Here is a 15,991-nt window from a genome sequence, read left to right as displayed (position 1 = left end):
ATATATATATATATACTGATTACTGCATTTTATTTGCGTATCTTCATATTCTTTTTTTCTTTATGAATGTAACATTTGAAGCTGTAGTTCATTCTTTTACCTTCTCCTGCCATATCAATCTACACACTGTACAGCAATTTGGTCTTATTGTTACTGTTATTGTTGTATCTCTTTTGACTTCAATAAAATACTATTATGGAAAAAAAATTGAGGAGAAAGTAATCTGAATGTGTTTCACTAACTTGGACTGCAGCCTGTGGTGAGCAATAAAGGGCAGAGATCCACAATAACATGTTTACCCCTAAACCCAAAAAGGCCATACTAGTCTTCAAGAACTGCCAATCCACCCAAAGCCCTTGTCCGCATCAGTAGAAAGGAACATCAACTGAGAGGTCCTCATTCTTGCGGAGTGGATCAAATTAATGGCCCTGTGTGTGGTCCTGTTTCGTCCCTCTTTCCCAGGGCTGAAAACCAACCTGATCCGGGTGAATTATCTGGGGTATATGAGGCAGAAGTCTATTTGCCAGTATTTTGGAGAATAATTTCAGATCCATGTTCAGCAGAGCGTGAGGGAAAATGTATTCCTCATTCTCAAGGACTCAGTACTGAGTGGAAGCAATGGTAGCACCAATATCCAAAAAAGGTTCAAGATGCCAACCAGGGAACTATAGACCAGTCAGTCTAAGATCAATAGAATGCAAACTGTTTGAGGGAATGATAAAGAACTATTTAATGGATTTTGTTCAATGGCAATGGTATAAGTGATAATCAGCATGGATTTACAAAGGACCGTTCTTGTCAGACCAATCTACTAACATTCTACGAGGAGGTGAGGAGAAATCTAGATGGAGGAAAGCCAGTGGACGTAGTGTACCTGGATTTTGCAAAAGCATTTGACACAGTACCACATAAATGCTTAATACACAACCTGCAATCTATGGGCATAGGTGACTTGGTGAGTATGGATAGAAAACTGGCTACAGGAATGGCTCTTTTTCAAATAGGTCTGAGGTTGAGAGTAGGGATGAATATACAGATGTGCCACTTTACGGTCAGTGAAAGGGGACCCCCCAGGCACCATATATAAAGGAATTTTTCATTTTTAATGTTTCATTTTAAGTGATGTTAAATCACTGCTCCTTTAAAAATTGTATTTTTTAAAAGTGTTTTTTTCATTGATACATGTCCCCCAGGGCAGTACCCGGAATAAATATATATATAATCAGACTTCTGTATGTATATATATATATATATACAGGGTTTGAAAAATTTGATAGTGCCTCACCAGTCACACAATTTATGTTAAAAAAGTTTGGGGACAGATATAATTTAAAAAGTACCATAAATGTAAAAAAAAACAAAAAAGTTTCCCTACGTTATGTTATAAAACATTTATTCTTACCCATATTTTTAGTAAAACATAAAAGTCAGGGTCACGTCGAGTAAATAGACACCAAACATGTCAAGCCTTAAATTGCGTGCGTCCGCAAAAAAAAAAATCGCAAAATATGCCCATAGGTGCGGTCAGGTGCAAGACTGTAGCCAATTACCGTTTCGGACAGCGCAGTGCATTGTGGGATGTCCCGCGGTCGAACAGACCGCGGACATCCCATAATGTTCGGTGTTCGGCGAACGCTCGAACATGCTATGTTTGAGTCGAACATAGGTTCGACTCGAACGCGAAGCTCATCCCTAGTTGAGAGTGGCGTGCCGCAGGGTTCTGTGCTAGGCCCCATACTGTTTAACCTGTGTGTAAATGATATTGGGGGAGGTGTTAATAGCCATGTTTCTATGTTTGCAGATGATACTAAAATTGGGAGGGTAATAGACACGAGCTTAGACATTATAGGAGGACCTGGATAAAATAGGGGAGTGGGCAACTATGTGGTAGATGAGGTTTAATGTTGAAAAATTTAATTTAATGCATTTTGGAGTTAAAAATAGGCAAGCAGCATGAGTACTCCAGTAGGGATGTCAAAAATGGAAAAATATTTGGGGGTCATAGTTGACTACAGATTAAACAATAGCATGCAATGCCAGGCTGCAGAAAACAAAGCTAGCAGAGTGCTGTCATGCATTAAAAAGGGAATGTACTGTAGAGACAAAGCAATAATCTTGCCACTTTATAGATCACTGGTTCGGCCTCACCTTGAGCATGTGGTTCAGTTTTGGTCACCAATCCACAGAAAGCATATCCTTGAGCTGGAAAGAGTCCAGAGAAGGGCAATGAAACTAAGGGCCTGGAGGACCAAAGCTATAAAACAATGTTCCTAAATTTAAACTTTTTCAGGCTGGAAATGAGGCGATTGAGAGGGGATTTTGATGTACAAAATGTTTAATGGTGATGTCAACATCAGCAATAAACTTTTTATTGTAAACTCCATAAAGAAGACTAGAGGCCACCACCTAAAATTGGAGGAGAAAAGATTTAACCACAAAGGGTGAAGGGGCTTCTTTTCAGTTAGAGCGGATACATTTTGGAACTCTCTTCCACAAGAAGGGGTATCAGCAGAGAGTAATGAATCATTCAAAAATTAATTTTCAGTACCAAGAGCGGTAACCCCGAGCCAGACTCGGGATTTCACAGAAAAGCGTCACTTACCTTGTCCCTGCAAGCCCGCGGTATCCTCTGCTGTACGCGGCCGGCCGATGCCAGCATCTGAGTTTTAGTTTTGTTTTCGGGCGTCACAGCGGTGGGCGGAGACTGCGGGAAATTCAAAACTGAAAACATGACATTTACACAGAATACACACAATACAATGTAATCTGCTATGATTACACTTATGTATCAAACTATTTCACTTCAATTTTGTCCCTAGAGCTTTGTCCAGTGCCCTGCCTGCACTTTTACTGTTCTTTCTGCCTGGAAACTTGTGAACGTCCATGGCATCCAAAATGCGTCCCTTTAGGTCAAAAGCGGTTTTAGACGAGGTAGAAAACAGTGATAGTAAATTAGAATCACTTGCAGAATTGAGCGATAGCGATTCGTTGGGAAATTCATCATCAGCTCAAAATTGACACTAACTTTGGATTGAATGAAGCTTTAAGTTCACTTGGTGAGTAAAGACTCAGAGATTAAATAACTTGTGAGTTATTAATTATGTATACATTAATATTATTGGTTGTTGTTTAACAATAAACAACAATCAATAATATTGACGAATTTCCCAACGAATCGCTATTGCTCAATTGTGCAAATGATTCTAATTTACTATCGATGCTTTATTTGCATTGAGCATTTTAAGTCTTTGTTCTATTCCGCTTTCCGTCAATTTATTATATTATCATTTTTTAATATCGTGTTTCAAACTTTATCATACCTGGGATGTCTACTGGACTCTTGTTTGGACAGATTTAGGTGAGTTATTCCTAAGATTTACTAAGAATTATGGGCCTACAATATAAAACAACAAATTTCCATGAAAAACAATGTACCGCTTTGGGATGCTAAAATCCTGAATAATCATACCGCCAGGGAGGTTAAAGTCCCTGGCCTCTTGCTCCTCTGCCGCCACTGGGACCCAGCCTCCTCCTCCTCGGCTCCTGAGCCCTGGCCTCCTGACTGGGCCTCCATCTATCTCAGGGGCTCATCTGCATTTGGGTACCCTCTTTCATAAAGGGGCACCCAAATGTCACCCCTCCCTTGTGAATGAGTAAGGGGTACTTGTACTCATTCACTAAAAGGTTAAATAAAATGTAAATAAACACACAACACCTTAGAATTTTTTTAAATTCAACAAAAAGCAAAACACAAGTTTTTGACAATTCCTTTATTTAAAATGAATTTAAAAAATGTCCCTTAAAGTCATTCCAGCGTTGGCCGAAAAATTAATGCTTGATGTCAGTCACACAGGAGCGGACCTGAGAGAGAACTTTCTCTCTCAGGTTCGCTCCTCTGCAGAAGCACTAGCCATTCTGTTATTGGCTATTTTAAATTGCAGTAGTTAATAGCAGGTTGGCTATTGTTCCACTAACTGCCTTCTGTCAATCAGTTGAGACACTTTCTCTCCCAGGTCCACTCCTCTGGGACTGACAAAAGGTAGTGGGAGGCAGCCTTCTGCTATTGGCTATTTCAAAGTGCATCGGCATGGGGACAAGGTGCTTTTCCAACGGGTCCCCCCTGGAAAAGCACCTTCCCAAAGCCAAGGGCATGTGGCCTGGTATGGTGGAGGGAGGGGGCACTCGCTCACCCCACCCTTTCCTGCACTGCTGCTGTCCGGATTAAGGATCTGGTAAGGGATTTTAGAGGACTCCACTTTTTTAAAAACATTTTGGCATTGGGGATCCCCTAAAACTACTACTAGACCTAAAGGGTCTAGTATTACTTGCCGAGGAACTGCTTGCTGGTTTTTTTTGGGGGGGGCGGGGGTTTACATCAACTAAAGGGTCTAGTATGAATTGGAGGGGACCCCATGCTGTTTTTTGTTTGTTTGTGGTGTCAGCAATTAAAAGAAACAAAGAAAACATGTAATGTCACTTTTCTGCAGTGAATTTTAGTTGGTGATGATCATTTAACTCATCCGAAATTAACAAAGTTTGGATTCACCTGAATCCGAATACCAAAACAAATTCACTTTTAGACCCGAATCCCGAAAAACAAAACATACGAAATGTAACATATGTTTTGCTGGCTTACATGTCTAGTATTGTTTGTGTTTTTATTGTTCTATCTTTGTAACATTTTTTGATTTAAAATAATAAAATAAGACTGAACTAAATGAGCATGAGACAGGATACGGTGAGAATGGTACAGTTTTCAATTGTAACAGCAGGAACTATTACTGTTCGTCTTTGAATAAATATGAAAACAGATCAATATATTTGTCACAGTCACTTTTCATATAATATTAACTTCAATCTATTGCACTTTCCTTAAAGGCAGTACTTGATCACAAGTATAACAAGGCAGAATGTGATAGTAAAAAAGTATACTGCAGTGAAATTAAATTAGTCTGTTTTTTCATCTAATATGTCCCTGTGCACTGTCCACTAAGGTTGCCCGATTCCCTTTGTCGGAAAACAGCAGCCTCCTCATCTTCTTGCCTTTGGCACATGCAGTAGATGCTCTGAAAATAATGGAGAACCGTCTAAGTCAAGAAATTCTTTCATTGCTGATTAGACAGCTGGAAGAGGTGCCTATTCGAGCAACAGCTGTGTCTCTTCCTCAGCTCAAAATTGACACTAACTTTGGATTGAATGAAGCTTTAAGTTCACTTGGTGAGTAAAGACTCAGAGATTAAATAACTTGTGAGTTTTTAATTATGTATACATTATTATTATTGGTTGTTGTTTAAAAAGCACCCTTCTGCTTTTAACACCATTATTATTATTATCCAGGTGTATTTTCATGAAAAATGCTGGTGAGCTTTAACTACTCTTCTATTAGAAGTGTTCTGGTGTACTGTATTATAAACTAGCTGCTCAGTAGCGGTTACTCAGAAAATTATTAATACCGCGCAAAAAAATATTTGGGTGTTAGCGCCCTTTTTTTGGCCATAAAGAAAATATTGTATTCCAACTTCTGTCACCTAGACCTTAGTTTAAAATGTGTTTCTTGGAGTGCATCACAGTATACGACGTTAAATCCTTGCAGCTACCTCAGCTGGTTTGACTCACTGAGCTGCAGGCTACAGGACTGAAGGGACAAAGTGAGTTTAATATTAGCAGTAGTTTTCTTTGTCTCAAGTTGGAGTACTTGTTTAAGCTGTAACAACCATGAGAGTTTCGAGTTTTTGGAAAACACATGATTTCACAGGAAATTAATGTGCATGGTTATCTATCTAAAGTTTCGATGTCATATGCAGCAGTTGCTATGGTCCTATTTGATGCTGAACCACCGCCCCATGTTTACTCGATATAATTAACTAACTCAAGGAATAAACTTTGAGTATTGAGCGGACATCACACACCTTTGTATCTGTGTTGATTCCCATATCTTGAGCTCGAGAGTGTACCGATTCAGCAGAAGAGAAGTAAAAAGTCCATGGCAGATTTGACCCTGGGGTTATCACAGAGTAACCCATCAAGGGCAGTCCTGCATAACTCCCACGGACTCCCTGCCTGCCTCCATTTTGTAGCACTAAAGATTAGCAGTTTTGTAGTAGTAAAAACTCAATAACAAAAGAAAGGAGGGTCTATGAAGAAAGATTTTACAGCTAAAAAAATAATAAATTTTTATTGATTGTATATCACAAGGGAATTACATCCATACACTTCTGGGACGTGGTGTCAAAAGCAGACAATGCAGCGAATATCAGCTACCAGGTTGCTGGCTTGGCTTGAAGCTCGATAAGCTGGTTTGGCCAGATGATGACAGAGAATCTAGAAGGGCCCTTGGATAGTTTGTCAGGAGTTTGAAAGAACCAGTACCTTTTGGGCCATTCGGGAGCAATGAGGATCAATGTTATCTCGATCCAGAAAAGCAGGCAAAAGAGAACGGGAACAGATCACATGGCCCCCCAAGCATCCCTTGTCCCTGGCATCAAACCTGTCCAGTGTATTGAACCTAGACATCAAAAGGTCTGTGCCTGGAACCTAGGGGCTCCAAAAACTTCAAAATAGAGAGACTAATCCACAGGGTTGTGGATATTTGGATATGTAAAACAGCTGTTTAAGAACTTGAGTATAGAAATCCTGTACTTCAACTTAAGGGAAATGCCTGCTCTTTATGATAGGACTCTTAGAATTTGAAAATTTCCATATTTTTCCTCTTTCTCAGGTAGTGCTATTGCAGACATTGGAAAGAAAGAGGGGAGTTCTCTGAGGGAGCTGGAGAGGGGTCTGCTTGAACCCCCTACAGCCAAATGAATCATCAAAGAGACATTTTTTTGAAGGAAATTGTGTTAAATTTCCTAGGTATGAAATGTGAGAACGTCTCAGCGGAAACAGAGGATAACCCAATTTCTTCTCTGGCCCAAATCTAGAACTTGGCTCAGCATTGCATTCTGTGAATGAAGTAAATAATGCTATACCACATATACAAATACTGCCTATTTCTCCCTTTAACACAAGTACTTTGTTAGTATTAAAAGTAAAAGCAGAATATTGTGAAGTGTGACTGCTTTAAAAAAATGGTTTGTTTTGGCACTATTGGCAAATGATGACTGTAATCACTTGCATGCTAAACAATACCCAAAGGAGGCCTACTATTGTAAAAGATAAAGGATGTCAAACTCCATCTATACATAAAACACCCAAAGTAAATTATTTTGTTAAGATTATTATTTAATAATAATCATCCAATAATTATTTTATTAGGATATAATAAACAATGATTTTATTAAGATTAAATAAATATATTTGAACTGACAAGCTACTGCATGCAATCTAGTTCTTGTTTTTGTGCTCTTTGTATTGTTCTTGTGGTTCTAGATAAAAACAAGCTTAAAACAATTTACAATATTGTAAAAAAATAATAGATTTATTAAGACATACCTTTTATAAATGTAGATGTTATTGTGGTATATATAATCAGAAAGTATCAGCAGAAATGAAAATGGAATTGATGACAATTTGATGTTCCATTGACAATGTTCAAAAATATTAATGTATTCATTTAGATTAATTAAAATAGATAAAAATATGCAGCGCTATGGGTCCTAGATGAATGCACATTTAGAAATATCTAAATGTGTTTATATAGTGTTATACAGTGCAAGAATTATAATGTTGCATGTATAAATATTTGTAAACAACTCCTCTAATAAAGTGCACCAATCAAAAATCTTTTGTGCATGTGCCTGTGAAGCCTTAACATAAACACCTTAACATTTGTATTTATACATAGACTAATTAAATGTGCATTTTCAAGTGTGAAAACAACTCTTTTTGTGTGCTCCAATCCAAATCAAGTGCTGCTCACCTTTTCCCCAGGACCTTATCTTGAAAAAGCATCAGGTCACAAGCGTTTGTATATGTAATCCACTTCTTTGATCTTGCCTCTCCTTTCTTATCTCACATGGAGAGAGATACTGCTCCTCTTCCTTATCCCTCGTACCCGATAAATTATGCCAAAAGAAAACCATGTACCGTATATACTCGAGTATAAGTTTGCCCACCGGAGCAGCAGTGACGCGACGCTCGGCGAGGTAAGTAAGAAGAAACCTGACCAGCGTACTCACTTTCCTCAGTTCTCGAGACGCTGACTCGAGTATAAGCCGAGGGGGGCATTTTTCAGCACAAGAAATGTGCTGAAAAACTCGGCTTATACTCGAGTATACACGGTACCATAGTGCAACCAGTATGTATTTAAAACTAGATAAAACACTTGTTCAGATTCTTTCTTGATAACAGCCTCTTATGTGCGCTGGAGATTTTCATTCCTCTCACTACCAAGCTTCACTTAGGTGTGCTGACGTCACTGACTCTGCCCTATGCGTTGCCTCACTTGACGAAGTCACATCATTAAAGGAAGTCAAATGACGCGTAGGGCAGAGTCAGTGACGTCAGCACGCCTAGGTGAAGCTTGGTAGTGGGGCAAAGGAAGCTTGGTAGTGGGATTACATTTACAAGTGCTTGTGACCTGATCTTGTTTCAAGATAAGGTCTTGGGAAAATGGTAAGCAGCACTTGATTAGGAGTGGTGCACTGAGCATGAGTGTGGATAATGTGTAAATGAAGTTCAGCAGTGAATTGTTGGAGCCTGTTTGTTTTCAGGAAAAAGACTGAGTTGTTTTCACACTTGCAAATGGACATTTAATTAGTTCATGCCCAACACAAATGTTAAGGTACTTATGTAAAAGCTTCACAGACACATGCACAAAGGTTTTTGATTGCACTTTATTAGAGTTAATATTTACAAATATTTATGAATGCTCATATAGGAACAGATGTTCCTATATGAGCATTAATCTAGGACCCATAGCGCTGCATATTTTTAACTGTTTGTTTGATAAAAGTTGATATAATGTGTACCTGCAAGCAGCTTTAGTGTTGTAAGGAAAGGATATTATTGTTTAGCACTTAGCACAGAAGTTACTTGAAAACTATCATTTACATTAATTTTTTATATTCACTAGATCAGGGGTGCCCACAATTTTTCGTCTGGAGATCTACTTTTCAAATGACGAGCTCAATAAGATTTACCAATGAAAAAACACCTGCATTCGGGGCGGGAGGGGGCGTGGGCATGCATTGAAGTCAATGGCACCGCAGCCAAGCCCCTCACCCACAGTGTGATCGCCTGTACCCGGAACACAGGCACATTAGTGCCTGCGTTCCAGTCCAGTGCGATCCACAAAAATGCTGCAAGCACTATTTTTGCAGATCGCACTGGACCAGAATGCAGGCACTAATGTGCCTGTGTGCCGGGTGATCACACTGTGGGCGGGGGGCATGGCTGCGGTGCGGTGCCATTGACTTCAATACAACCCCACACCCCCTCACGCCACTGAACGCAGGGAGTCAGGCGGCTTGCATTCAAGTGCGTCCTAGAGGCCCCGGCATCCTGTCCTCCCGCGCTGCTTGTGTGGCCGACGTTGCACATGAGGAGAGGTGTCTGACACATACAGCCGGCAGCCGCCCGAGGCAAAAAAAACTTGCCCCCTCCCCCAACAGGCGTGTTTTTATTTTTATTTTTTACTATTTCTTATTTTATTTTTATTATATCTTATTTTTTATTCAATTTGTTTTTTTTATTTTAATAATTTTTTTTACTCTTGGTGGGTGGCTAAACAGCCCCTTGATATTTCCCTTTTAAAATACAAAAAGAAATTGAGGACACAAAGTCCTCAATCTCTTTTTCTGCAGGCTCTGTTCTAAATGAATGGAAAGCACAGAGGCTTCCCATTCATTCAGGAACTGTTTACTATAGTCCAGTTTCTGAATGGGGAGGAGCCTCTGTGCAGAGTGCTTCTCACCATTGAGAAACTCATGAATGAACAGGAAGTGATGCAAATCACATCCTGTTCATTCATAACTGGGGACACATAGTACTATGTAAAACAGCAAAACGTTTTCCTGGCACACTCACAAGCTAGCATGTAAAAAAACTTGTCTCACCACTAAGGTTAACCACTTGCTGACCGTGGTGTTTTCACCCCCTTCCTGTCCAGGCCATTTTTCAGTATTCAGCGCTGCGGTACTTTGATTGATGTTTATTTCGTCATGCAACGCTGTACTGAAATTAATTTTATACCATTTTTTGTGTGTGTAAATGTGTATTTATTATGTGATCAATTTTTTTTTACACTTAACTTTATTGTAGGGCTGTGGAAATTAAAGATTCATTTCTCAATTAGTCGTTAAACTTTTTGATCGATTAAAATTATTTTGATCGCTAATGAAAACACTCACCTCTCCGCCGGCTTCCGGGAGTCCAGTCGGAGATCCGGTGACGTCACGGGCATCGACGTCACCGGACTCCTCCCCCCTTCCCCAAGTGGCTTCGTTGGCTAACGAAGGGAAGGGGGGGAGGAGGAGTCCGGTGACGTCAATGTCCGTGACGGCTAATGAAGGGAAGGGGGCAGGAGTCCGGTGACGTCGATGTCCGTGACGTCACTGGACTCCTCCCCCCTTTGTTAGCCGACAGGGCCACTTGGGCTGGTGAGTTTGCCCAAGAAACTTTCTGCAGGAGCGCCAGCCAAGGCATTGGCCTATACACATACAGCACAGCAAGGAAGTAATAAAATGAACTAGGATCACACTAATCCAGCACATTATTATTCTGAGTTGCCCCACTCAAGCAGCGGCCATATTGAGTGGGGCACGTGAGGTTAATAACATGCTGGATTAGTGTGATCCTAGTTCATTTTATTACTTCATTGCTGTGCTGTATGTGTATAGGCCAGTGTAGTTGGCTCTGTATGTGCGTTATAATTAATCGAAATTAATCGATTACTCGATTTAAAAAAAATTCGATTAATCGAACACGAAAATTTTAATCATTACCAGCCCTACTTTATTGTTATCACATAGGGTGCTCCTATGTGATAACAAATTACAGTTACAGGTCCCCTTTATGGAGACATCAGGGGTCTCTAAGACCCCTAATGTCACCTAGGGACCCCCAGAGAAGCTAATGAAGCACAGATCTGCTTCATCAGCTTCTCTCCGGTTTCTGTACCGGAGAGTGACAGAGGAATGCGGAAGTGATGTAATATACATCACTTCCTGCATTCATAGACCGGGAGGAGAGCGTAGGGAGATCGTGGACTGATCCCCCTACGTTCTCACTGCACAGAGCCACATCACCCGGGATCGCGGGGACGACGGCAGCGGGGACAGCAACGGCGACGAAAGGTAAGGAGGGGGGGGCACACCCTCACTTGCATCATACAAGCAATCGAGTGTCTTTAAAGACGCCGGACCGCTTGTATGTAAATGGCCATCGCTGGCTGTTTAAAATCCTGGCGGGTTCCCGCTCGTGAGCGCCAGGGGGCGCGCGCGAGCGGGCACGAAGGACGTCTAAAGATTTCCACCCGCATTCAGGAGACTCCCGTCCGGCCATCTATCAACGATTGGCAGACGGGAAGTGGTTAAAAACAGAGGTTTGGATACACGTCTTTTGCAGAAAATGTGAAAGCCGCACACCCTCGTCAAGGCACCTCCCATAGTGCGGTCCTAACTCTAAACTATCAGAGTCTCCGTCTCGGAGCAGAAAATAAAATTGGGTGCAGGTTTGTCAGGAGGAAGCCCAACCCGCCTTAAAGGCACAGGAACGCACAAGCGATCCCGCACATCCCAATGTCAGCTGAGACCCCCCATGCATCACTGCACCAAATCAGTCAAGCAAAACAAATGACAAAACACTCATCAATTCGTCACCAGCTTTACAGCAAGGTGCACACGGAATGGGCTTTAAACAGTAAAACAGCAAAACGTTTTCCTGGCACACTCACAAGCTAGCATGTAAAAAAAACTTGTCTCACCACTAAGGTTAAGAACAGAGGTTTGGATACACTTCTTCTGCAGTCTCACCACTAAGGTTAAAAACAGAGGTTTGGATACACGTCTTTTGCAGTGGTGAGACAAGTAAAGCTGGTGACGAATTGATGAGTGCGTTTGTCATTTGTTTTGCCCAGTTATTTACAAACACTGGAGTGATCAGTTGATCGCTCCAGTGTTTGTACTGCACAGAGGATCGGTACATATCACTGGCAGCGGTGGATCCGAGGAGAAGTGAACGAAGCGCTGCAGCCGCGGGGCAGTGGAGGACGGAGCAGCTTTCACAGATCTAAGGCCGAGCGGTGAGGTGAGAAAGAGGCATGAAGCACCAGGACATCGCGATCTACCAGTGATCGCTACGCGATCGACTGGTAGATCGCAATCAACGTAATGGGCTCCCCTGCACTAGATTTTGCCTGACAAAACGAAATAAAGTAGTGAAACTAATGACCAGGTGGTAAGTAAGCATCTCAGAGCAAAAAAAAACCTCAGTGATCTTGTGCTCCAGCACGTCACCATATTTGGAGACCAAAAATCCTGTATTGAAGTGCAAATTAGGACTGCCTAATTTGCACTTCAATACATTAATTTTGTGTGAGCACATTCCTTACCACACTGAGGTTATAAGTGCTCTGAGTGGCTGATGTACAAGATGAGTGATCCATTTGGGATTGATTCTTTCAAATGATGTATTATATGTCAGTCTATTGAATCCAATTTAATTAATCTTCCAAACTTTCTAGCAACTGCTCATGTTTCAATGGATCAATACATTGATATATTTGTAGCAACTGAAACATTAATGGCTGATATAGTTTCATCACTTCCACTTTATGTTCTGCGGATATATTTATACTTGCTGAGATTCTGAAGCTTTAAGTGGTATTGAAGGTTTATAGCGTGACTATTAGAAATACATTTTAACAATGCATTGTTTCAGATTGAAAAAGTATACCTACTTGTTTTACCTGTTTTTTTTTTTTGTTTTTTTAGGCCTCTATGATCTGTTTGAGTATCCAAACCTATGCGCTCTTTCAAATAGCACCGACATTGCTGTAAATGAGGTCCACCATCGTGCACTCCTTGAGATCAAAGAGGAAGGAGTTAAGGCTGCGGCTGCCTCTGCTGTAACCATTGCTCGCACTGTTACTGTTTTTTCTGCCCGACGACCTTTTTTTTTTATTCTAATGTCTGGTAATAGTAGGGTTCCTATACTTATTGGTCATATTAGTGACCCAAGTCAGTAAGGAGAGAAAAAAAAAAGCTAAAGAATATACAATTATTCTAGATAATCAAAACTATGTTTTTGCAAGCTGCATAATTTCAGAATTTCTTATGTATAAATCTTATATCTAAATAAATGCCCACTAATTGTTCCTATCTCCTTTTTGCATTTTTACCCCACTGCTGTGAAACATGTTCAAATATAAACTATCAGACTGGATTTCATTTCTTCATTTTGCACCTTTCTATATGAATTTTGGCTGCTATAAAGATGAAAGCTGAGCTAGCATCCAGAAAACCGATGGAGCTCTGAACATAAGTGAGCACAATTCTGGTTCTTCCCCCACAACACAGGTTAATTGACTGTTAGAAAAAAAAAGATGATGGGGAGGTGAAAAGGGGAAGGAGAACAGAGAGAAAATAAAGTTGAATAAGGGAGAAGACAAAGAAATCTGTTAGGGGTATAATGTCAGAGATCAAACAATCACACTGTGAATACACAAAGGAGCAATCAATAATGTCTCCAAAAGGGCAGGTAAAAACAAAATCAACCTAATAATACCAGTCCTGAGTTAATTGCTCCTCCTTATGATACAGAACTTCTGAAGCTTACAATATAATTTAAATGGCCAGAAGATGGAAGACAAAGGGATTTAAGCTCTGGCAGCATTCATTAGATGTATCAGTAGGGACTTTTTGTAAACCAGATACAAAAGTAAAACAGCTGATGCGACAAAACCAGGGGATATAGCCATATGAAGGATGTGATGTAACCGCATTGGCTTGGGTAAATCATGTAATATAGATCCTGTATAGAACACAGGCCTGAATGACGGAATCAGACCAAATGTATTTTAATTTCAAACTATTGGAGGTCTGAATACTGGTGATGGTGGGACCAGTAGTGCATGCAATAAGTCCACTGGCTTTTGATAAAGAAAGTTGGTGTGCTCAATCAATGGGAGGCAAAACAAGGGCAGAGAAGATACTGCCCGCTCCAATGGTATCTGTGTCAACATGATCAATTATCAATGATTTTCTCTGTCAACATACTCTACAGTATATGTGTAGCTTGAAGATAATTAATGGCTTATTAGCCCAAAGAAAGGAGGCAAATCAATTCATTACCAAGAGGAATTCCCCATATACAATGTCTTCAGATCTTGACCAATATAAGTCAGGCATCAGGAATGGCGGGAAGCTTGCTGCAAATTCAGTAGATGTTACATTAATTCCCAAATATATAAGATGAAATAATGCCCTTTTGGAGAAGGAAAAGCCACTATGGGATGGGTCAGAACAGTATGGTTAAGTCTTTCAGACTTTTGTAAATTGATTTTAAACTTCAATAAAGAGCTATAAAGTCTGAAATTCCTGCAATTAATTGCAGTGAAATTGTATAATTCTTTATGAAAAATATTCAGTGTAAGTTAGAGTAACTAGCAGTCTTATGTTCAAAAAAGCTGTTTAAAAAAGCTGCAGGTTTTTCTATTTTAGGTTTCGGATTTAGCCGCAGAGCATTTTTACACACCTGCATGTGCATTGCTCCATTGAAAAAAAAATTCCTACGTTCAGATCCATTAACCAAAAATGCTTTGCATTTTTTCTTTTTTACTGCCATGTGCATGATGCATAATAAGTTCCCTTAAGGCTTAACTGTTACTCTGCGTTGCACAGAAGATTATTTAAGATGGTCTCTCTTGCTCTGTAATTCTACCGCCAATACCTGAGCTATAGCAAATTCTTATGTTCGGATTCTAGCTTACGGATCAGGAGCTAAGTGATTGGCTACCGCCTCCAATGTAACCACCACCCATCGAACATAACACTTAGAAGCTTCCAATGTAATTTAGAGGAAAGGGTATCACAGGGTGCTGTTGACTCGAAAGGAGAAAGGTGGAAATTTCTAAGCCAAGTTTGAATACAGAGCGACGGTTAGAGTAAAAAAAAATCAGAAAGCAGAAGAACAGAAGACTAGAACACAACAGTGAAAAAGCACAGTACAAACATAGAAAACACAATGAATAACATGTAAAGAAAATAATATATTGAAACCCAAAGCCCATGTCAAACATATCCCTCACAGAGCGGAAAGAAGTTGCCTGTATTGGGGCTAGTGACAAGTCCCTAGGAGGTGCTCTCAGGGTTCATAGAAGGTGACTAGTTTTCTAACAAGATCAATTGCATACATAAATTTAACCATGGGGTACAAAGAGATCACCAACTAGACAGTACCAGCACCATTATCTCCATCAATGATGTAATGTAAAACATACTATCAGCCAGTCGACCCCTATTGTGATACCACCCGTGCCACACTCTATCTAAACTTTACAAAATGGTAGAAATAACATTACAGCCCTTTTCAGCAAGTTAGTAAAACAAATGAACTATGACAGAGCCTGGCCCTGAAGCCCTAACGGCTCTCATTCTCTCTCTGCGGTGCCAGGATTTTGCCCTGGTTCTCATAAAAAGTAGAAAGAGCGGCATGAGTACCCAAAGGTATGATTATCTGCCAAGTAGCCATATAGTGGGCTATAGCATGAAGCAATAGTCTCTAAGAAAAGACCCCAGAACAGATAAGATAATTTTGCCTTCATTATTGGATATCAGCCTGCTGTAAAAAACACATACATAGTCTCCCTTAAAGAAACAGTGGAAATAAAACATATAAAGCCAGGTCCCCACACCAATGGGTGTGTGTTCATACAGTCATTTTGATTTAGTTTTTGACATCTTTAGTACATTAATTACTGATCAATCAAGATAACATCAGGGTGCAAAAAACAGTCAATACACCATGAACTCCAACATTGCACAATTGGTATTTCATTGCACACATCTAAACGTTCAACCTTTGCACATTTGAAAACAGGAAAAAAGAA

The 15,991-nt window shown here is 40.2% G+C and overlaps 1 protein-coding gene across 1 annotated transcript in view; it reads left to right on the top strand.

The window, feature by feature from the left end:
• LOC108795093 (plasma protease C1 inhibitor-like) overlaps positions 1 to 13,139 on the top strand; it is an 86,347-nt gene extending 73,208 nt beyond the window's left edge. Inside the window, exons 4-5 of the mRNA XM_018566280.1 lie at positions 4,995 to 5,217; positions 12,876 to 13,139. Of these exons, the coding sequence (XP_018421782.1) occupies positions 4,995 to 5,217; positions 12,876 to 13,129 (477 nt within the window). The 3' untranslated portion in view covers positions 13,130 to 13,139. The remainder of the gene's footprint in view (positions 1 to 4,994; positions 5,218 to 12,875) is intronic.
• The last annotated feature ends 2,852 nt before the right edge of the window (positions 13,140 to 15,991 follow it).

This window comes from Nanorana parkeri, unplaced genomic scaffold (assembly GCF_000935625.1).
Source record: "Nanorana parkeri isolate BGI_ZX_2015 unplaced genomic scaffold, ASM93562v1 scaffold931, whole genome shotgun sequence".
Lineage (NCBI taxonomy): Eukaryota > Metazoa > Chordata > Amphibia > Anura > Dicroglossidae > Nanorana > Nanorana parkeri.
Note: the sequence above shows the minus strand (reverse complement) of the source record. Positions and strands in the feature narration are given on the sequence as shown.